General features: G+C 37.4%; 1 protein-coding gene across 2 annotated transcripts in view; it reads left to right on the top strand.

Annotated features, from left to right (window-relative positions):
- The window catches only part of ZNF385D (zinc finger protein 385D), a 274,109-nt gene that overhangs the window by 135,427 nt on the left and 113,633 nt on the right, over positions 1-25,049 (top strand). For both annotated transcript variants that reach the window (XM_084902977.1, XM_084902976.1), the window contains one exon: positions 22,128-22,238. In XM_084902977.1, coding sequence (XP_084759103.1) covers positions 22,128-22,238 — 111 coding nt within the window. The remainder of the gene's footprint in view (positions 1-22,127; positions 22,239-25,049) is intronic.

Below are 25,049 nucleotides of genomic sequence, written 5' to 3'. Positions count from 1 at the left end.
GGAGGGGGTGGTCTCTGGCAGACCACTGCAGCTACATCCCTTTTACACCCTATTCCTCACCTTCAAAAGAAAGAAAAGGAAATTATAAAGCATAATATAACATTAAGTCATGAACTTACTATCCAGCTTCAGAAATTGAAAAGAAATCTTTCACTTTTAAAGTAACTTGCTTTTTTCTTCCTGCTGATTGCATCCTCTTGCCTGCCAATCAGAGGTGGCCACTATCCAAAATGTTTTATTTATCATTTCCATGTTTTTCTTTATTGTTTTAGCTCCTAAGAATATTATCTTAAAAAAGGATCATTGCCCGAATTGTATGGCTCTGTGATTAAGTGTCAGCCTATAAACCAGGAGGTCAAGGTTCAATACCTGGTCAGGGCACATATCCAGATTATGGGCTCCATCCCCAATTGGGGTCATGCAGGAGGCAGTCAATCAATGAGTCTCTCATCATTGATGTTTCTATCTCTCCCTTACTGTCTGAAATCAATACTAATTAAATAAAAATTTTTAAGGGATCATTTAATTCTGCTTGTTTTGGAGCATCATAGATATATTACTATTAGTGTCCCAGGGCACGAAACCCATGCATGGTGGGGGCGTGCCTCAGCTTAGCCTGCACCTTCTCCAATCTGGGACACCTCGGGGGATGTCCAACTGCCAGTTTAGGCCCAGGGATCAGGCCTAAACCAGCATTAGGACATACCTCTCATAATCCGGGATCCCTGGCTCCTAACCACTTGCCTGCCTGCCTGATTGCCCCTAACTGCTTCTTCCTGCCAGCCTGATTGCCCCTTGACCGCTCCCCTGATGGCCTGATTGATGCCTAACTGCTCCTCTGCCGGCCTGATCACCCCCAACTACCCTCCCCTGACAGCCTGATTACCTACAACTGCCCTCCCCTGCCTTAAACTGCATCTTCCACTGAGACTCACCTCCTTCACACCATGCTGTGCCATGGGACCCCCAGGCCTCACTGTGTGGAGTGGCCACCCGGCCCCACCTCTGCTGTGTGTGTGTGGCCATCTTGTGGCGCCCATCTTGTGGAGTCCATCTTGTGATGACATAATGCACGAGGGCCACCAGGGCTTTCTTTAGTACAGATATATATCCTCTGTCACTTATTTTTCTACTCAAGACCATGTATATGGGTTACACCCATATTGACACATTTAGTGTAATTTGTTTCTCATTCTGCTTTATGGCTAATTCATTGTCTGAATAGACCATAGGCAATAGATCTATTCTACTACAAAAGGTTATCTGGATCCAGGTTTTGGCTGTTGTAAGTACTGATGCTATTAATGTTTTTGCATATGCCTATTTGTGCACAACAGCATGAGTTTGTCTACAGTCTGATGCCTAGGAATGGGATTTCTGGGCCTTACAAGATCAGGAACTCGATTTTAGTAGATATTACCGAAAGGTGGTACCAGTTTTTACTCCCTCGTGAGTGTGTAAGAGTTCATTTTCTTCTACATCTTCACCAGTGGTTGGTGCTATTGTATATTTTTACAATTTTATGTCAATTTGTTGGATGAAAATAGAATCCTGAAATTATGTTGTGTTTTCAAATTTTTCCCTGGTTACTAGCAATGTTGATCAATTTTTCATATGTTTCCTGGGTAGTTATTTTTTCTTATTCTGTGAAATGTGCATTTTCTAGTGAGTTGTGATTTTTCTGACTGAATTACTGAAGTTCTTTATGTATTAATAATATTAATCCTTTGTAAGATTGGTGACTTGTCTTTTCACCCTTTTTACAACACCTCTTTGTTTTTAATCCTCAACCAAGGACATGATTTTGTTGTTGTTGTTGTTGTTATTTGTTTATTTGTTTTGTTTTTGTTAATTCTTACCCAATGATCCCCCCCTCCCCTCATTACTTTTTAGAGAGAGTGGAAAGGAGGAAGGGATGGAGGGAGAGAGAGACACAGAGAGAAGCATCATTGATGTGAGAGAGATGCTTCAATTGGTCCCCTTCTGATTGCACCCTGACCAGGGCCAGGGATCAAACCAGCAACCTCGCTATGTGCCCAGACCTGGTATCGAACCCTTTGGGTGCACAGAATGATGCTCCAATGGACTGAGCCACACCAGCCAGGGCTTTATAGTGACTTTTGTTGTACAAATAATCAGTTTCATTTCTCAGTTGTTTGAGCCTTTGTCTTAAAAAAATTTTTTTTTCTACCTTAAGGCCATTAAATTATTCCACTTGTCTTCTAAAAGATAAAGTTCTGCCTCTCATGGTTAAGTCTATAATCTGCTGGGAATAAGTTTTGTGTACAGTGTGAGGTCAAAATCTAATTTCATTTTTTTGTCACAAGGGTAAACATATGTTTCACCTCATGCATTGATTTGTCATTTCTGTCTCCACCACATGACAGTGACATATTGGCCTCAGCTACGCTCCCACTTCAGGGTCATGGCACTTGCTTTCCCCTCTACCTGAAGTGCGCTTCCCCAGGTGGCTGCCTGCTCCCTTCCTCACCTCCCTCAGGCTTTGTCTCTAAAGCCACTTTTCATCGAGGCCACATTTATTTATATTTAGAATTTAACACTTCCCCAAGCTTACTCAATTTATTTTCCTTGCTTTCTTTTTCTACCATCACTCTTATGACTATTGGAATTTGTATATGATTGTCTTATTCTGTATGTCCCCCAATATAATAACTCACATGCAATGAAGAAAAAGTTTTTTTTTTGTGTGTGTATTTTACTAACCATTTGAACTCCAGCACCTAGAAGATTCCTACACATGATGAGCACTCAGTCGTACATACTGAATAATTGGAAGAATGAGCATATTTTATTTTGAAAATGGATCTATTCATAAGCTTCAGGACTGTTTCATTGTTCTATTTCAACTGATTTTCAACTATTTTCATCTCATGGCCTACATAAAATAATTACTAAAATTCTGTAGCACACCAAAAATATATTTTTGGCTGATTCGACAAAAACAATAGGTGTAATTTTGATTCATTAAACACAGTATGGCTATTGTATTTGCTGTTGTCATTTTTTTTTTTTAATTTGACAATCTAAGGGAAAAGAGATCAGTGACCCTAACAAAATAATCGGGTATTGCATGTTTTAACAATTCTTGCAGCACATTGTTCTGTGGAAATTGCTATTCTATTTCCTTTTCCCTGGGTGAGTACCATTGTCTTAAGCCATAGCTTTACGATAAGATTTGACATTTGATGGAATATGGCCTCTTCATGTTCTCATTCTTTAAGGGTAGTTTGTTTATTCTCGTATCCCTTATCAATTTTACAATTATCCTATTAAGTACTCTGAAAAAAATCTCATGGTTATTTGATTCCTATTGCATTGACGCTTTAGCTCAATTTGGGGGGGAGGGACATAAACTTTAAAAAATTATTTTGAAGCTTTCTCCCATAACTAGCCAATATCGCCCATTTATTTAGCTCTTTAATGTTGTTTTAAATATTTTAAAAAATTATCTCTAAAAGGTTCTGCACTGGGATACATTATTATTCTTGCAGGCATGGTTAAATTATTCATATATTTTTTTCAATTAAATCAGGACATCCTTTAACAAAATATTGACACTATGCATTCTAAAAATTAAATAATAATATCGTGGATTTTTAAAGAAAGGTCATATTTTTGAAAGAAGCTAGTAATTATGTCGCTAGAAGATTTCCACTTAGCTAGGAGATGAGAATCTAAAAAGAAAAACCTAATTAGAACTATTAAGAAAGCTTACGGAGAAAACCACTTTACTCTTAACTTTCATCTTTTCTCCCACTATGAAGCCTTATATGATCTATCTCCAACACAACTCATTAGTTTCTCACTTGTGTTTCTAAATATCTCCCTGTTTTACAGTAATTATACTAATACTAGAGGCCCAATGCATGAAACTCCTGCAAGAGTAGGCCTTCCTTCCCCTGGCTGCTGGCATCAGCTTCCCTCCAGCCATCAGCAGGCATCCGGACCGGCCCTTCCCTAGCAGCCCAACTTCATCAGAAGGTCATCCAGAAGGACATCCAGTCTAATTAGCATATTATGCTTTTATTATTATAGATTGTCTTGTGCTGTAATTATCTCCACACTTATCTGTCTTCCACACTGGACTGCACACTTATTGAGATCAGGGACTTTATCTTGTCATTTTATCACCAGGCTCAGTCACAATGCATATCAGGTAGAACGTGGGCACTCTTAAGTTTTTAGGCATCAAAATTGGGCATCCAAAGGAGATACTAGAATCTGCTCTCAATAGAGTCTTCAGAAATTGGCTTGTATGGTAATCCCTCTTCTCTCCTATTTCTCCTCCAACTCTCCTCTTCAGCACCTTTGTTGTATCTTTTGCCTCTGCCATCCCCAGAAACATCAGTGACCCCCACCCAGGAATCTCTTTGTAGTCCTGTCTCATCTCATTTTTCTCAAAAGTATATTCTATCCTTTGTTTACACCAAGAATTATACAATTTGGAACTTCAACAGTGAATACACTTTTAAACTCTAGAGACTCATCTCTAATTTTCTATATATCTACCCTGTTTCTCATATAAAGACAGCCATTAGCACATACAATTTAATATGTTCCTGATAATGAAGTTATTAATCCCTCTACCCATGCATACACCTACAAACATATCTTTCTGAAATTTCCCATTCCTCCTTTTACATATGTGATGGTTAATGTTGTCACTATGCATTCAATTACCTGAATGAGAAGAATCCCTCTTCCTTGGGCCTTATTTCAAAAGGTAATGCTGCCAGACCAGCATGGCTCAGTGGTTGAACATCAACCTATGAACCAGGAGGTCACTGTTCGATTCCTGGTCAGGGCACATGACCAGGTTGCAGGCTCAGTCCCTGGTGGTGGGCGTGCAGGAGGCAGCCAATCAATGATTCTCTCACCTCATTGATCTTTCTATCTCTCTGTCTCCCTTCCTTTTTGAAATCAATAAAAAAATGTATATTTTTATAAAGGTAATGCTGTCTTAAAAGTCTGTCCCTTAAAAATCTCCACAGTCTCCTCCTCAGCCTCCCAGTTGCTGCTGGCTGAATTATGACCTGTGCTTTTCGGTTTGGCTGCTGCTAAGGCCTCCTGATTTGTCTTCCTGACTTCAGATTGATTTTCTCTGTTCAGTTTCTTGTTTAGATTATTCTTCTAAAAATACAACTGTTGCTATATATGCTTTTGAGCTGAATGTTTTCTTATACCTTAACATTGCTCAAAGGACAGAAGTCCAAATTCATTGACAGAGCACACCTGCTATGCATATGCCCAATTGACTCTGCCATGTTCATATTTTTCCATTTATACTGTTCTCCATTCATACCTCAATTTTAAATGTTTACTGAAAATGTCACATGTTTTTACTTCTTTGCTTAGGTTGTTCTGTGATAATTGCAATTTCCCCCTTTTGAAAATCTAAATAATTCCCATTCATGCAACCCAGGTATGGTCATTTATTTGATGGCTTCCAGAACATCCCCAGACTGAGTAACTACTTCCTTCCCTCTGCTTCCATGGCACTGTGCTCATACCTTTATTCCAAGTCTTGCAAATCTGAACTAAAATGTATATGCTTTTCTAACTGTAATTATTCTAAGTTCCTTTCTGGAGTTCAGAACCATGTGTTTTGCATTATTGTATCTGCCTCAGCAGTTAGAATGCATCCTTCCTCAGACAAAAGTCCAAAGAGTTTCAGAAACATTTCTGTCTACCGTACAGGGCATCCTCCTCTCGCAACACTCATCAAACATCATCCTTCTTACAGGCGTGCCTGAGTGGTCTACATGTTCACGTTCTTCTTTAAAACTCCAACAAACTGCTCAACATGATCAATTTGTCTTTAATCATTGTTTTCATTTTTTAAAAATCATCTTAACTAATCTCTCAGCAATCAAAACGGAATATTTTTTCACTAGAAGCCCAGTGCATGAAATTCATGCATGGGTAAGGTCCTCAGGCCTGGCTGGTGATCAGGGTCAATCTGTGAAGTGACTGGCATGGCGAATGGGAGGCCCCTTCTGGCACCCACCTTGGCCAGTATAGTGCCACCTGCTCACCAGCCCTGCCTCCTGCTGCCGCTGCTGGTCATCTCTCTCTGCGGGGTGACTGGCGGGATGATCAGGAGCCCCCACTGGCACCCACCTTGGCTGGCCTGGGTCAGGGGCCTGTGGGCTGGGGGCAACTTCTGCATTGAGCATCTGCCCCCTGGTGGTCAGTGTGCATCACAGCGATCAGGCATTCCACTGGTGGTTTGGTTGATTTGCATATTAGGCTTTTATTGTATAGGATAATTGCATATTTCAGGTATGACCTCTAGCACAGGTAAAACAGCACAAGACTAATTATTTCCCCACTTCTGTGTCCCTCAATATCTGAAGGATGGTATCTGAAAACTGTAGTACCATTATGGATTCTGAACATGCCAGGCTCTGTTTCAGGTACTTCCCAGGTGTTACTTCATTTACTTCTCCCAGTACTCTTTTCCCACGGTCAAAAAAATTGTAAGTTGCTGAAACCTGTTTGACTCAGTGGATGGAGCATCAGCCTGTGGACTGAAGGGTCGCGGGTTCGATTCCGGTCAAGGGCATGTACCTTGGTTGCAGGCACGTCCCCAGTAGGGGGTGTGCAAGAGGCAGTTGATCGATGATTCTCTCTTATCAATGTTTCTGACTCTCTATCCCTCCCTCTTCCTCTCTGTAAAAAATCAATAAAAATATATTTTTTAAAAATTGTAAGTGACCATTCCCAGATGTAAATCCAAGACCATTTTATATTTCCATTTTCCAATTCTCAGTTGTCTCCTTTGCCATGTGTTTTGAACCCTGTATTTTTTTTTTATCCCTATGTGGATTTATATGATAAAGTGGAAATGGTTAGAGGAACTCTTGCCAAGCTATGTCCTGCAGCACATGTCTTTTCCTGTTTAATATTTTGGGATTGTTTGAAATTTAGCTTAGCTAGCCTGACACTTAATCTGTGATGTGTTTTTCTTAAGTTGGCATTGACATCCCAGAGGTACTCAGGCAGGCAGATTATTTTGCCAGGTAATTAGCAGAAGTCTTTACTAACTACATTTTCTTCATTGTGATTGCCTTTTTGTGTGTGTTTGCTTTCCTTGGCCAAGGACTTTTTACAAAATGCAAATAACTATCCAGAAAGGCCCAGGGAATTGCTTTGGAAATTTCATTTAAAACACAAAGTAAACTTAGCAACAGAGGAAGGAGGAAACTGTAGCTTTCAGCTGCCATATATTATTTTCATGATGGAAGGAAATGCATATTCTAAAAAGTGGAGGAAATCAGCTCTCACTAAAAGTTCCCAGAAGATTTCCGAAGAAGTAACATGATCCTAAGTCATGTCCTTGATGTTAAAATGTTGTTTAGAATGGTGATTATTTAAATGGAGTAGTTTTTCTGATCAAATATGAGCAACAATAGCCTTTACCTGAAAACTGTAATTTATTGATGTCAGCTATCAGGCATTTTGGACCAGTGTATGTTTTTTAATAGGCATGCTTTTCCTTCAGACTTTTTTTAAATTAAAAATCATTTAGAAATAACCTGTAGCTTTCTTTAAAAATGGGACAAAGATCATACAAATACAATAATAAAACTAAAGAAATACAAAAAAAAGAGACATAGATGCAGAAGGGCAAAAGTGTTTTGAGTAGCCAACAAGGCAACTGGATACTAAATGGATGGCCAGAAAGTTCACAGAAAAAGAAAGTGAAGAAAAGTACAAAGACAGAACCCTGTAGAGGGTCTGGAAGTAGAGTCTGCAGATGTTATGGTGAGTGAATAACATAGATGACATGACAAGTGGGGATCTATGGGGGGGAAAAGCAAGTTTTATTTTAAGATAACACATTATTTGTAGAAAAAAGACAAAAAAGAAGCATCAGAAAGTCATGATATACTGTATATTTCAAACTAGGACAGAATTTCAAGCAATGGATGGATAAGAAAGTAGAAGCTCCTTTGCTCAAAACTATGAACAATTTTCTTTTAATTGGCCAAACTTTGTAGCCATGAAGTCATAGAAAAAGAAATGGAATTCTACCACATTAGCAGAGCAAAATTTTGATAAAATTAATAGCTATGTATAGTGCCCATTGAGTCCTGGAAATATCAGAAGAACGCTTTGTAAAGTATATGTTTGGCTAAACATCATGTTTTTACACCTGAAACTAATAAAAAAAATATTGAATGTGAACTGTAATTATATTTGGTAAAATATATTTTAATGATTTCAGAGAGGAAGGGAGAGGGAGGGAGAGATAGAAACATCAGTGATGAGAATCATTGATTTGGCTGCCTCCTGCAGGCCCCCCACTGTGGACTGAACCCCAATCCAGGCATGTGTCCTGACTAGGAATGGAATGGTGACCTCCTGGTTGAAACTCAACCACTGAGCTACTACATCCAAGCTATAATTAAAATTTTTAATAAAAATATTTGTAAGTGTTTAAAATACAACCAAAATGTAATTGTGCCATGGCTAAGAGGTTCTTAAGTTTTGGGTTAACTCTCATGAGTTCAGGGACTTTGAACTTTAGATTTCTGGGAGTCCTTCATCCTTCCTTGATTTCCACAGTTAAAACATCTTGCTGATCACTTGTCCTTCATTATATCAGATCCAATCTTCTAACTGCAGTCCAACTTTACATTAGTTTCTTTAAGTTCTTTAAAAAGGCCAGGAAGTGAAAAACATGCACAGTAGGGAAAAAAATATATAGGCAGAAGTGAAACAGTGATTTAGCAGCACTTTAGGGATTAAAAACAGCCTCGGCTGTAATAAAAATAAGTCAGTTGTTGGAAACACTTTATAGTAGTCCTTGTTTATTTCAAGTTGTTCTGGTTTACTTTTCTTCATAGTTCGCTCTGTTTTGAAAAAAAAAAAAAAGTATACATGTTCCTGCCTATGGTTTACCAATTCCAAACATCCCCAAATTCAAATCTAGATTTTATGTTGAGTTCAGAAGTTTATTGAGCTGCTACCCATATTGGAAGGGCAGTGTGATATATGGGAAGAACACTGGATTTTCATAAATCTGGATCTCAATCTTGGGACTGCCTGGTAAGAAATAGGTTGCCATGGCAAATTACTACTCCTGGATATTTCTCAATTTCCATTGCTATAAAACGAGGATAATATCACATCCATTATAGGTTTCTTTGTCTAAGTCAGTGGTCTGCAAACTTATTAGAGTCTAATATCAACGGAACAACCATTGGAATTTCTTTTGAGAGCCGAGAACTGACTTCTGCGCATGGGCCACAAAGTTTCATTCACTGTACGCTCATGCCTGTACATGGCATTTTGTGGAAGAGCCACACTCAAGGGGACAAAAAGCCGCATGTGGCTCATGAGCCACAGTTTGCCAACCACTTGTCTAGAAAGTATTTATTGGTGGTAAAGAACACATTTGGTTTCCTGGGGACATCTGATGAAAACATTTTAAAAACAGGAAGTTGATTCCAATACCAAGGTTTTAACCAGTACTTCTTAGCCATTCCCCTTGAGCCATGTATTTATTTATTTATTTATTTATTTATTTATTTATTTATTTATTTATTTATTTATTGAATTTAGCAAGGTGACACTGGTTAACAAAATTACACAGGTTTTGGGTGCACAGTTCTACAACACATCATCTATACACTGTATTGTGTGTTCAACTCTATAAATTTCTATCCATCACCATTTATCTCCCTATACCTTCCTCTACCTCTCCCCCACACACCCCCTTGCAGTCACTGTTGTTTGTATGCCTTCTTTTTCTCTTTTGCTCCATCCTTCCACCCCCAGTCCAGTCCCTTTCCCTCCCGAACAGTTGTCAGCATGCTACCTGTGACTCTGTCTCTGTTTCCCATGGAGCCTTTTAAACATTGAACCCTTTGCCTTCTGCTGGGGCTCTGTCCTGTACCTTTCACAGGCTCCCCTGGTGATTCCCACTGTGCAGCCAGGGTTGAGAACAATGGCCCTAACTATGCGGCAAGCATTTTAAGAGACAGATTATTATTTTGTACTTTAAAACATGCAATTCATTTTGCATATTTACATCAAGGTTCCAAAAACACAATGAGCTTCAGATGACAATGCAATTTGATGACAGTGCAATTTTTCTATGAAATTGAACAAAAGTGTCATCAACCAAGAATTTTGTCTTGGGCCAGCCACATTTTTCTCCTTACAATGATTGACAGTTGGCAGGAGAGGCTGCTTTTGCATATCTAATTGCTTTCTTCAACAATAAAATGTTCTTAAGCATTTTCTGTGCTCATACACTCGTTTTACAAAGACAAACGAATCTTGTTCTGGGGACTGAGAGGAAGGGTATTTAGCCTTAACTATTGAAAGACTAGTAGGGATTCTCTTTGGGGGAAAATAGTATTTTGAAGGATTGATAGGAATTATACATGTAATATCTAAGTAATAAATATTGAAAAAATAAAAGAGTCTTACAAAAGATAAGGAGACAATAAACCTCGTTGAATTATGCAAGGGATTGCCAGCAGATCTGTATTATAAAAGCAAAGCATCAGAGGTAAGGAGAAATGGAAATGAATTCAGAGATGTGGGCTGGCCAAGGTCATGGAAGGCAGTGTTTGCCAACACAAAATATTCATTGTGGCTTGAATACCACATTACTGGCTAAGAGAAAGGATATAGGGGTGGGGGCAAGTGCATGTGTAAATTAGTGAATGAATACTTAAATGCCAGGAGAAGTAGAATATTCTAGCGCAAACACAAAAATTGAATTATGCCAAATTGCAAGCAGTGGGAGATTTTATGTAGGGAATTGGTGGATAAATCTGCTATATAAATGGGTACATAAATGATATATGTATGCATGTGTATGTATGCATGTGTCTACATTTATCCTATTTGCATTTTTGAGCAAAACATAAAAAGCAAACATATCCTTATGTGATTAATTCCTCTGTATACATGCATTATCTTGGATTTTCACTCTAGAAGAGACCAGATGGGTTACCTACAGAGACAGAAGTTGTATAAAAAGGGCCATTTCACCCACATTATACTTTCTTGAAGCCCTTAGTTGTGATTCAAAGAAACAAGCCAAGGAGCGGAAGAAAATACAATGCAAAACATGTAGCTTTGCTAATTTAACCAAATAATTAAATTAGAATAATCACTCACACCGCTCATTCCAATGTGCCATTGTTTAACTTTTCTATAGACTTTATAACTGTGACTTTGTCACATTTCAAAAGTACTGTACCTTTGCAGGTTCAGTAAATTATTTGCAGGCTCACTAGTAATGATCTACACTCCTTCTTTCAATTCCGTTGTCCTCATCTCCATGTACATTTCCCTGAACTTGTTTCTTCTTCCCAGACCCTTGGGGTTCACAAAACTCGTTGAGGCTAAAATTGGACGTGTTAAGGAAAAGGTGGGGAACGAATAGTCTCAGTGCTATGTGAGCTGTTCAGACTTCCCCTTTAGTTATAGCCACTAAAACAAGTAAACTTATTTTAATTTGTATCTTTTCTTTAAGTAAGAAATCCTAGAATTGGTGTCTAAGTGATATTTCCCAGTGGTTTCTAGATTTTTATATATTGTCCATTCCATTTATTATAGCTTGAATTGTGCCCCCCCTCCCCCAAAAAAGGGTATATTGTAGTCCTAACCTCTAATACATTAGAATGAGACCTTATTTGGAAATAGGCTCCTTACAGAGGTTGTCGAGTTAAAATGAGTTCAGGAGAGCAGTCCATAATCCAATATGAGTGGTGTCCTTACAAAAATCAGAAATTTGGACACAGAGACCAGCACACTTAGGAAGAATGCAATATAAAGATGGAAGATTGTGGTAGTGTGTTATCTATTAGCCAAGGATTGCCAACGATTGTTGGTAAAACAGCAGAAGCCAGGGATAGGCAGGGATAATTCTCCTTACAGTTGTCAGAGCATTGGATTGCCAACAACTTGATTTCCAACTTCCCACCTCCCAAACAGTGAAGTAATGAATTTTTGTTGTTCAACCCACCAAATTTGAAATACTTTTTTTTTTTTTAAAGCAGCCTTAGAAAACCAATATAGGCTTGAAATATTAAAAGGGAAATGTTAAAAGGTCAATTAGCATAGCCCTTTCACATTTTAATTGTTTCAATCTATTAACCAATCTAATAGCAACATGATTTTAAAAAGGAAAGGAACTTAACAACAGAAAAGTAGAAAGGACAGTGAGTGATTTCAGAATAAGAGAAAGTCCTTAATTTACCATCAATGATTTATACACACAAATATTTTGTCCTTGCTGTTCTTTTCATCACAGAGTGCAGTTGGTTTTATTTTTATTTTTTAATATATTTTATTGATTTCAGAGAGGAAGGATCACGGAAAGAGAGATAAACACATCAATGGTTGGCTACTTCCTGCACACCCTCTACAGGGGATCAATCCTGCAACCAAGGCATGTGCTATTGGCTGGAATGGAACCTGGGGCCTTTCAGTCCACAATCTGATGCTCTGTCCATTGAACCAAATCAGCTAGGGCTGCAGTGGGTTTTAACACCTGTCCCACATGTCAGTGACCTGCTCAGGAACCAGATATGTTTGTGGACTTCTGGTACAGCTGCTAATAGCATGGCTTTTTGGAATTTATTCTCCTGATCAGTCAATGCCATGTTCTCCATGTAAATGGAATCCCAGTTCTGGAGTTGTTGGGTTTAATTACTGTACACCTTATTCAGAGACGGGCCAGAAGAGAATTGAGGCAGGCACCACAGGCATTCATTGTCTTTGAAAGAGATTTTGCTGTTTAAGACCCCAGAAACAGAATTCTGATCAAAACATTTGCATCAAATTGAGTCCCAGTATTGCTAATAAAAAGGGGTCTAAAGTGTCCATCCAAATTTAAATATTGGCATCTTCTCCACAGGATGATATTAGTATGATCAGGCAACATTCATTCTTTTTAAGGAAACATATTACAGCATTATATTTTTTGGCTATTGTTGCTGAAAAAGGAAGCTCATCAATAGAATGAATTCACCTGCTATCCTTTTATTCTGAACTTTGTATTCACCTATGGGTATAGATTTTCTCACTTATAAAATGAGAAATTTCAATAAAATTTAAATATACCGTATATTTGGTGCTTACTGGATCAGGGAAAGGGATGAGAACCACTGGGTATGAGCCGAGGTGAAACATATTCCCTATCCACTGGGGAGGGGCGGGGATATCAACACAAATAGATGATTTCTAAAAGTATGTGTGTGGGGAGTGGGGACAAAGGGTCATAAGGGTTAAATTGTGTTGGTAGCAATTCGATCTAGTCACATAAAAAAATTGGAAGGGTAAGCATCTGTGGGCAATCCCCGACAGGGCCTCAATACCTTGGTTACATGCACTTTCCTTGAACGCATAAATCATTCTAAGAAAAATGCTGTCTTAAGATTCCCTCAAGCTTATCCATCCTTCACTTTGAACTTTCTGTGTTTCACTTGATTATCCACCTCATAGAACATTAGGGGAAATAGCCATGGCAGAGAGCTACCAGCAATGAAATGTCTCTTATACATGGACAGGTCCTGACTACCTGGTGAGCATTCAAATGCCTTTCCATATTTAAGCACAAGCACCGGTTTTATGAACAAGATAGAATTCTCTCTAACTGATCAGGGGAACAGTGTGTCTGCTAGCCTTTGAGGGTGGGATTAAAGGGGAGAGATCTACCAAAGGACTTATATGTATGCATAAGCATAATAAATGGGCACAGACACCAGGCGGGTGAGGGCATGAGTTGGGGGATTTGGGGAGAGGGTTGGGGGAGACAAAGAGGGTATAAGGACACATATTGAATACCTTAATCAATAAAGGGGGGAAAAAAGATGCCTGGTGGAAAATGGTATGATATTGGCAATCAAGGGTAAAGAGAGTCCATCAACCATTTGCTTAGATGACCATAGATAATATGAAAATACTGCTTGGTGGCTTGCAGTTGTAGATTTTACTCCCAGTGTCTATATTCTTTGTCCCGTATTGTATCCTGGAGTCATTTCCTATTTGCCTTTGGTTCTAATAAGCTCTCTTCACCTCCTAGGCATAGAAATTCCTTGTAGATCAGATTTTTCCCACTGCTATTGTTAATACCACTCAGACACTATTATGTTTTGATTTGGGGCTTTGATTTATTTAGCCACTCAACAAACATCTGTTAAGTCTTTGATATGTGTGAGCCATTATGCTAATTGATGGGTACAAAGAACAATGGGACCCAGGCCTGCCTCACACATCTAAGCACTTACCTGAAATTAGTTATTGTTTTCTGCTTCTGAAAATGAATGGTGATGTTTACTATATTGTTATGAAATAATAATAGCAGGCACAGTTGCAGTTTTTAATGCTCTGCATGTCAGACACAGTGCTGGGATCTGTGTATATTGTATGTATTTCATTATTCACCACAACCCAACAGTGATTATCACTCCACTTTAGAGAGGCATAGAAACATGAAAATAAAACAGCTAACAAATAAAAGAAGACATATTTTAGAGTAGATCTTAACCATTTGCTACTCTTATTTAGGAGGAAACAGAAGGGTCAGTCTTAGTGTCATATGTTATAGTGGCAAGAACCTAGAACTAGGAAGTGGTGAGTTGGTTTCTTGCACATTTTTTTTAGTAGAATAATTTATCTGTTGGGCTTTCGTGGCCTTGTCAAAAGAATGAGACGGGAAATATGATCACTGGGATTTTTTCCCCCAGCTGTAAGATGCTATGGGTCTTAGAAAAAAGTTACACCCAAAAAGATGATCTGTGCAGTGCAATTTAACATTGTGACAAGCTCAGTATGCAGTGACAGAGAAATGGCTCAGTAAATGGTGGTACAATCATTTTGTGAAGCAGTATGCTACCATTTAATTGGTAAATATAAGCCTGAAGTTAAATAAAAATTTACTTCCAATACACTGTTAAATGGAAGAAAAGGAAAATATCCTGTTTTATGCTTACAGCTATGTAAAATTATGCATTCAGAAGTATAAAGATATACGAATGTTGTATAACAAAGAATTTGACACTCTTCATTCTCCGTTTCTGGGAGGTAACCTCTGAAATCTTGGAGTTTCTTGAGAGATAAGAATGTCTTTGTTGGATCATGGATCATGATCATGCCTTGGATCATGCCTGAGATTATGTTAATGAATGCCTCAGGATGGGGACCAGTCACTGGTGACTAGAGGATAGGGCTTAAAATAGAAAATGTTCTCCAGGGATGGGAAAGGGGCTGAAGACTGAGGTTGGTCATGTGGCCAATTAATCAATCAATCATGCCTATGTCATAACCCCCTAATAGAAACTCTGGATAGCAAGGCTTGGGTGAACTTCTTGGTTGGGAGGATATCGGGACTGTAATGCATCCTGCAAAGATGTCTTAATTCTGTGGGGAAGGAATATGGAAGCTTCGCATTCTGGATTTTTCCAGACCTCACCCTATTGGTCTCTTCATTTGGCTGGTTCTGATTTGTAGCCTTTACAATAAAACTGCAATTGTAAGTATAGTACTTGCTAGGGTTCAGTTAGTCATTCTAGCAAGCTACTGAACCTTCAGGAGTCATGGAAACCCTCAAATTGGCAATTTGTCAGAAGTGCAGTTGACTTTTAGACTCTGAACTTGTGGCTAAATTCTAAAGTGAGGACAGTCTTGTTGGAGACTGTGGACGTGACCTGTGGAGACTGTACTAACTCGTTACTTAATGCCAGAATTGCATTGCAGCATTATAACGACCATTTTGCCAAACTCTGTGATAGTATCTATTAAAGCATACCATACCTCGACGTTTAATTTAGTTATATACCTCAGAGAAATGACTGGTATGTCCAACAAAACCTATACTCACAAATAGTGATAGTAATTTTACTTATAAATGGATTCAAATGGAAAACCCAGATCTCCATCAACTGTAGAGTTGACAAATAGTCCTGGTATGCTTGTGCAATAGAACACTATAGAGCACTGACAATGGCCAAAAATACTCACAAACACAATGCTGAATGAAAGAAGCCACACACCCAAGAATGCATACTGTGAAAATTATATTTTATGATGTACAGAAGCAGGAAAAAAATTACCTCTTTTGATATTCTTACAATGGTAGTGATCACTGGAGGGTATTGACTGGGCAAGAGCAGGACCAGGGAATGTCTAGATTACAGAACATACCCTATATCTTTTTTGGGATGGTGATAATATGAGACTATGCACATGTTAAAATGCAACTAAGGATACACTTAAGATGTTCATGCTTTTTTGTATGTAAGTTATACATCCATATGAAAATTTAAAGAAAAATGACAAAAAGTAATTTTTTTTCAAAGGGATAAATTTGCTGCAGGAATGAGATTATTAGGAGCGGGCCTAAGCTGTCAGCTGGACATCCTTAGTGCTGCAGCCGAGGCTGGAAAGGCTCCTGCTACCACCATTGCACTCACTAGCCCTGAGCCCAGCTTGTGACCGAGCAGTACTCCCCCTGTGGGAGAACACTGACCACCAGGAGGCAGCTCCTGCATTGAACATCTACCCCTTGGTGGTCAGTGCTCATCATAGCAACTGGTCCATCCACCATTCGGTCAATTTGCATATTAGCCTTTTATTATATAGGATGTTTCATTAGTGTTTTCTAATGTGTTTATGTAAGTCATGTAAACACAAATTTTTCTAATTAATAATTGAAATACTAATCTACCAGGGTCTCTAATGAGTGTCATTTAATACTAATAGGTCACAAATATCACAGCATTTACTGTTGTATGATTTTAGGCAAGGGGCAATGAGAGTTCCTCACTAAGTTTTTAAGATAGAAATGATGCTTATAAAAATAAAAACAAAAAACTGTAAGTGCCCTCAAGTATAACCTTTAGCGTTGTTACTTGCCACTGTTACATAGAAATGCCAGCTGGAAGAGATAACCTTTATATTTCTGGATTTCTAAACTTCCTGCCATTTAAGTTTTTATTATTTGAATTTAAAAGTGAAAGCCACAATAATAATAGGAATCTAGAGAGAGGAGTTCTTTTAGAGCGGGGAATGTGAACTCAGGGGTAAGCCAGGGCCTCTCTGATAATAAAGCAGACTTCTTAGAGAAGGGAACCCTGAGCTGTGGCTGCTCTACCTGAGGCTGTGCCTTGCACACTTATTTACAAATCAATTTAGCAGAATGCCCAGAAGGGAGGGGAGGGAAAAGCAGAGCCTAGATAAAAATGCAAAGATCCTTAAGCCTGAAATCTAGAAGAACATATTCATTTGGCTTTAAATAAGGCCATAGGCTGAGTTTGAAATTGATTTTTTGTCTGGGGTTTGGGTAAGCATATTAATAGGTACAGAATCATTCTTTGCTTTTGTTTGTTTGTTTGCTTTGGGATATTAGGTATTGGTATTTAGAGAATTTAGCTTTCAAGATCTCCCACTTTAGAAATTAGTGAAATATGGATTAAAATACCATGTATATTTCACCATTTCTGTCAGTTTTTAATTCAGTGCTGCATGGAACAGGTGAAATGTATCAGCGCTTTTATGGATATGATTTCTATGTATTACATTATTAGTTTAGTGCCTTTACTTTTCTACTGAAGGCTTTACATTTTAATCTTATTTTTGTAATGATTTCATTTTTCAGATTATCTACGTTCTAAACTGCATGCATAAAACCAGGGATGCTAAATTTAAAAACAAACAAAGAAAACAATGAGCACTCTAGTTATTTTAGAAATTATTTATTTAAAACAATTTTTTTTATTATGGTGCATCTCAGAGAATTTAATATTTTATTGTGCACTGTAAATCTCCAGGTTGTTATATCTAGGTTTCCTACAATTTATTTTAACACCTTCCCTTTATTCTTGTCTACACTTAGTATTGAAATATCTAGAGACTGGTTTTGTAGAAAAAGTAATGATAATGTGCATATACATACACTGAGTGGCCATATTATTATGATCTCTGAACGCAAAATAATCTGGACACACACACACACACACACACACACACACACACTACACACTGAGTATATATATTAGAGGAGGCCTGGTGCATGAATTTGTGCATGCGTGGGGTCCAGCCAACCTGGCCAGGGGGAGGGAACATGAGCAGTTGGTTGGCCAACCTGCTTGTTGGTCAAACTCCTGGTTGAGGGGACAATTTTCATAGTAGCCTTTTATTATATAGGATTATATAGATATACACTGAGTGGCCAGATTATTATGTGTTCAGAGATCATAATAATCTGGCCACTCAGTGTAGTAAGGTATGATTGTTTTGACAGATCACTCCTATTTTGTTCATGGTGGGACCAACATATATGACTTTGTTTTCGAATAAAATGTTTGATCATACTGATAAATAATGGTATGTTTAAACAAAATGATCAAAGTGGCTGTGTGTATGTCCCTGAGTTGATAGTAGACACTACTTTTAGATACATACCATATACAATAGATTTATTTAACTAACCAACAACAGAACTGGTTGTTAGATTTTTGCCCCTTCAAATTTTTTAGTTGTAAATGGTTTTACATATATTTATAGATGAAAGTACTAAAGAGGTGAATATGATATGATTTATATTAATTAATGAAAGCATTAAACTTATCATTTTGTTGTACTAAACTCCTAAAATGATAAAAGATAAATACTTGTGTTGGTGTAACTCTAGTTTGTGAATTCATCTTTAAAATATAACTTAGTTAGGAGCCTTTTTTTTTTTTTCCCAGAAATGAAATTGTCTCCAAAGAAGAATACAGGACTTTGCATTGTGAAATTTGCTTTTTAGTCACAGCGATCAGATCATCATTCAATTCACACAAAAGAATTAAACCTAGAGAATATGCCACATTTGCATGGTGCCTAGTTCCAAAATGCCTCCCACACAAACTTGAAATGAATGCAGTTACTGCTTCCTCAGTGCTACTGAGAGATCAAAATAATATGCTGCTCGCCAATATATGATAAACAGTCTGTATCACAGTTTAGAGAGCACATTTAATGTAAATGTGCAGTTCATTTTTATTTCATAGTATTATTATAAGTGTACTTCAGTATTCCCAAGCTGGTTAATTCACCTTATACCCTGGTAGAAATGGGCCTCGTTTATGTACAGAACAGATGCAATATAACATGATGAGGTAACTACCTCTAAGTCAGTGACCTCTTTCTGCATTTTATTTTCTTTACCTGTTGGCTAAAAAGGGAAATTATCCCCTATTGGTCTCCATATTCGTTGTCATGGCAGCATTGTGATGGCATGTGTAAGGTAATATAGAGGGATCTTGGAAAGTAGAATGAAGGCTATTGAAACAGCCTAGAGTCACACATCTGTGTGGCTATTGGCTTTATCAGGCTCTGCCCACTATCCATTTGGGGTCTGAAAAAAATAGGGTGATATGGGTTGACAAAGGTTTGGAAACTTAGCTGGATTAGGCGACTTGGAGAAGTGTGTGTGTGTGTGTGTGTGTGTGAGAGAGAGAGAGAGAGAGAGAGAGAGAGAGAGAGAGAGAGAGAGAGAGAGAGGAGAAAGAGAGAGAGGGAGAGAGAGAGAGAGAGAGAGAGAGAGAGAGAGAGAGAGAGAGAGAGAGAGAGAGAGAGAGAGAGAGAGAATGGGGCTGGGAGAGAAGTCTTGTACCATTTCCTATTGCCTTTCAAACTACTATTTGATAATAGGTTCAATTTTCAAAAAAGAAACTATAACTTTGAATTAATTTTAATGTTTGTATTAAATTGATGAACTGAATTTAGGAATGAGCTTTAGATATGTATTGAGACTTAAAAAGCTTGTGGAATTCACCGGAAACAATTCAAATGTTCATCAGCTGACAAATGGATAAGCACACTGTGGTAGTTCCATATAAAGAAATACCACTCAGCAATAAAAAGGAATAAGCTACTAATACATGCAAGGACATAGTGGATTCTTAAAAGCATTATCTTTAACACAAAAGACCACATATTGTACAATTCTCCTTATATGAAGTTTGAGAAAAGGCAAAAATATAGTGACAGAAAGAAAAACAGTGGTTTCAAAGACTTGGGTGAGAGAAAGGGATTGACCACAGAGGAGCAGAAGGGAGCCTTTCCATGTAATGAAATGCCCTATGTGTATTACTGTCCTTATTGGTAAAATGTCAGCCGATTCTACAAGTTAGCATTGGTGAATGTTATTGTATGTAAATTATATCTAAATGAAACTGGTTAAAAAGAAAATATGTTTGAATCCACTAGTAAATGGGTGGGGGAAGGTGCTAGAATTTGTTCCTATTGGAAGTGATCAGAAAAATCACGTAGCTGAGTCTCATCCAGGATCGTGGCAAGGATTCACATAAGATAAAGACATTTAAAGTGATGGTGGAAGATAAATACGGTTACACCCATGTCTTTTTGTTTTGTTTTTATCATTGTAACTGTTTAATATATATATATATCACCCTGCCTATGACTTAGTATAGAGAAGGCACTTAATAAATGATGTGTGCTATTATTTCTATTTAGAAAAGTACAGTAAGAATGCCTAGATAACCTAATAAGAGTTGTAGTTCTACCTACCAGTGAGGAGAGCCCATGAATCAACTGGATCTGATGATTTGAAATACACAAGAGGAGGTGGGATTTGTCACTGACTTGTTTAGGGTAGTTAACAAACTACAGAGTATCACAGGTGACCATTAGAGCATTATTTCATATAGGCCATGCTTAATTTTGATGTCTGTCTGGCCAGTCATGTCTGAAATATTTCCACCCATTGGGATCACTCTCATAAGAACTTTGTATCTGATGAGAGTTAAGAGTTCCATTCCTGGCTGATCTGGCTCAGTTGGCCTGGAGTGTTATCCTGTACACTGTTGGTTTGAGGTCACGGGTTCAATTCCCAGTCAAGGCACATACCTAGGTTGTGGGTTTGGTCCACATTTGGGTTGGGTTCTGGAGGCAACAGATCAATGTTTCTCTGTCCCTTTCTCTCTCTAAAAATAAATAAGCATATTTATTTTTTTAAATGCCATTTTTTTAAAAAGAGTTCCAAAGTTTATAAGTATTCACCAGAAGTCATGGCTATATATGTGACATTTAAATCATTTTGAAAAAAAATTATTTATTTTTTGCCACATGAGATATGGATGGTTGCCAACAATGACTAAAAGAGTGTGAGGCTCATGTTAACCTTATTTCACATGTGTTGCAAATGAAGAATATGTAATAGCCAAGATTTATGGACTTTTAAATATGCCTAACACTGACTGTGCTAAGTTAATTTTATGAATTATCACTTTTAAACCTCATAACAACCTTAAAAAACACAGATAAATAAAGAAGTTGTACATATATTAAGAAGCAGATCAGAAAATTTACCTGACTCTAACAGTTGAGAACCACTAAAGTGGACTGTAAGACAAAGCTTGATGAGGAGACATTATGTTTTATTAAAGCTGGATTATTGATATTGTGTATTTGGTGTCACGTGTCATGTCCTGTGGAATGGGGTGGGGAGAGATAACTGATATGTGGCCAAGCTCTTTGAACCTCAAATATAAATCCATAAGATATAAGTATCTATTAGGGAATCAATAAGTTGTTATTAAATTCATTGATAGCTCTATATATTTGAATTCTTAGAAAGCAGAAATTGTATACTATAGTTGTAAGGTAGAAAAGATACAAAACATAGCATAAAGTTAATGTTGGATAATGGCGCATCATTTATTTTCAGAGCTGATCCTCTGACCAAGTCTATTTTGAAGTCCATTCAGGCCAAGGGTGCAGACACACTTCTGTGTAAGATTGGTGGCATTTATAATAACTTGAGTTTTGATAAACCTTTAATTATATTTTAGGATTATCAAACTGAGACAATTGTTGATCCTAAATGAGAAAAACAGTTAATATGCATACTCTAATAGATACATTTATTATTCCCTTATCATAGTGAGCTTTGAGTTTATTGTTTTCCATTTTTCGACAAAGTAGAAATGCCATTTCTTAAAAAAAAATTCTTTTTATAATGTGAGCAGTAGATTAAGGCTGTACAGATTGGCTCTTTAATGAAGTAGGCAACATTCCAATGGAACTGACAAGCTTTATTTCTATTTGTTGTATTCTTTTTCTCATTACAGATGGACCCGATTCAGAAAGCTGTAATAAATCATACATTCGGGGTTCCTCTTCCTCATCGAAGAAAGCAAGTCATATCATGCAACATTTGCCAGTTGAGATTTAATTCTGATGTAAGTTTATCATTTAGTGTGCAGTAAAAAAAAATGTATTATGCTGTTCTGATCTTGCAGGAGAGAATTCTTAAACATTTGTCTCCAATAATAGAGCATGCCAAAATTTAGAGATAACATTTTAACTCCCTATATGCTTTAACTTTGGAGTTTATTGTATTATGTTTGGTTGTTTACTAGGGAAAAAAACCTCACATATATAATCTTATATACTTCCTGTTTAATGATATTGTTTTAGTCTCTTGAGAATGCTAACTGTAGGTTATCAGCTTTCCTTTTGGGAAATGGTCAAATACAGGACCAGTGAGGTTTTCAATAAATTGCACCTCTGAAATAAGATAGGTACCAAATTATATTTCAAGGTCAAGATTTTAGTTTTGTAAATTCTATTTGCCTGCCTTGGTGGTCCCCAGTTCTAGATCAGTCCTGTGTCCTTAATTATTTTTATGCTAGAGTCCTCAATTGACTGTCCTAGAAGTATTATCATTTTAACAGGGGTTCTAAAGTCCTCAAAGCCCCTAATAAATAAAACTGAAGTGGAGGACATGGCAGATGTTAGACAATTGTAGACTGACGAATGCTTTGCAAATTATTCGCAGAGTTATTCACACCGATGTAAAGATCAGGGAAGACTCTTAGTTCATCACCATGAAGTTAATTTCAGCTCATGGACAATGTGAAAAATATTGCTCCTCACAACCTACTTTTGTGTGGAGTTGGTCCTGAGAAATATAGAAAAGAGCAGGAATGTTGGTTTGGAAGGAATAGGAATTGACCACTTAGTGAATACTCTAAGCAAATAGAGAACTTCACCCTATCAAAATGGCCCCTCCAAGTGTCAGCATCTTGTCCCACTATTGATGTGCATTGTGGATATGACCAACAGATCTGGGCTCTGAAGAATGTTTGGCCATCTAGTATTTAATCTCCTGGGCTACCAGGTTTCTTGGGAACTCTGTGGTGAGGATAGCAGATAATCAGGAGCAGGAAATAAGATGGAGCAGATAATGGCTTTTTTCTTCTCTGAAAACATTTCATTTTGTATAAAGATCGCGATTATCCTATGAACTCATACCTATTAGTACAATACAATCATCAGGTAATTTTATAACATTCTGTCTGCTGGCTTAAAAAGAAAAACAAGGTAGGTTACCTGCACAGCATTTGAAAGGTATTTGCTGCTATAAAAATATACACTAAACATACTGCATTTGACTTGGAGGGACAGTTTTTGTTTTGTTTTGTTGTTTGTATTTTAATACTGAGCACTTTGGTTTGAATTTTGAGAAATTTACTATAGTTTAATTTGTTAATCAATAGTATTTTCAAGGGATCAATATTAAATAGCAAACTCTTCCAGCTATTGTAAAAAAAGGAAAAGGAGGAGTCTGACAGATAAATAAGAGGTGAGAATTCAGTGCTGTTGACCCTTGAATAACACAGGTTTGAACAATGTGGATCCACTTTACATGAATTTTAAATAAATATGTACTTGCTGTATATACATTTTTCTCTGCCTTATGATTTTATTTTTTATTGTTTAAAGTATTAAAAATAGTAGTACATATGTCATGATTTTCTTATTTACATCTTTCTCGAGCTTACTTTATTATAAGGATACAGTATGTAATACATACATGTAAATATGTATCAGTCAACAGTATATGTTATCAGTAAGGCTTCTGGTCATCAGTAGGCTATTAATAGTTTTAGGGAAGTCAAAGTTACACACAAATTTCAACTCTACAGGGAATTGGCTCCCCTAACCTCTGTGTTGTTCAAGGGTCAACTGCAATTGCAATTTTGATCAGTTTTTAAATAAATATTGATTTTTTTATTGATTTCAGAGAGGAAGGGTAAGGGGAGAGAGAGAGAAACATCAATGATGAAAAAGGATTATTCATCAGCTGCCTCCTGCATGCCCCACACTGGGATCAAGCCCGAAACCTGGGCATGTGCCCTGACCTGGAATTGAACTGTGAACTCCTGTTTCATAGGTTGATGCTCAACCATTGAGCCATGCTAGCCAGACAGTTTTGATAATTTGTAAGCACTCAGTGAATAATCATATTGTTTTGTAATGATGATTTTAAGCAGCTTCTTATTGGTTCCCTTTCTTCTTAAATCATATTGATATTTTACTCATCTGTTGAGGGCTACTTAAAAGTAACCCCCCCCCCCCCCCATGCCACCAACACTTTCACTGTCAATATTTTCCTCTGTATTAGGAAAACCATCTGCCACGTCCGGCTAGCTCCTTTGGTTGATGATCCCCAGTGGTGGATCACTTACCACTTTAAGATAGTTATTTCTTTTCTTTCTTTTTTATTGTTTCTTATTCTGTAGATATTAATCAAAGTCATGTTTAAAGACTTTAGAAATGTTGTCAGGTATGCTTTAGACCAGCGGTCAGCAAACTGCGGCTCGTGAGACACGTGTGGCTGTTTGGCCCCTTGAGTGTGGCTCTTCCACAAAATACCACGGCCTAGGCCAGTCTATTTTGAAGAAGTGGCATTTGAAGAAGTTTACGTTTAAAAAATCTGGCTCTCAAAAGAAATTTCAATTGTTGTCCTGTTGATATTTGGCTCTGTTGACTTATGAGTTTGCCAGACATTGCTTTAGACAATACATATATTTTTCAAATATGATTATTAACATAATGCAATACAAAGAACATTAACATACTTCTTTTCTAATATTTTCTTTGTTTCCTTTGCAAGAAAGAATAGCAATTTATCTTGCTAATGAAGTTTCAAGGTGATAGAGGAATCAATATATATTTATTAGGGACAATTGCTTCTCCTTCTCAAT

Source organism: Pipistrellus hanaki (genome assembly GCF_964339955.1).
Source record: "Pipistrellus hanaki genome assembly, chromosome: 13".
Lineage (NCBI taxonomy): Eukaryota > Metazoa > Chordata > Mammalia > Chiroptera > Vespertilionidae > Pipistrellus > Pipistrellus hanaki.
The sequence above is the reverse complement of the archived record's forward strand: the minus strand, read 5'-3'. Positions and strand labels throughout refer to the sequence as shown.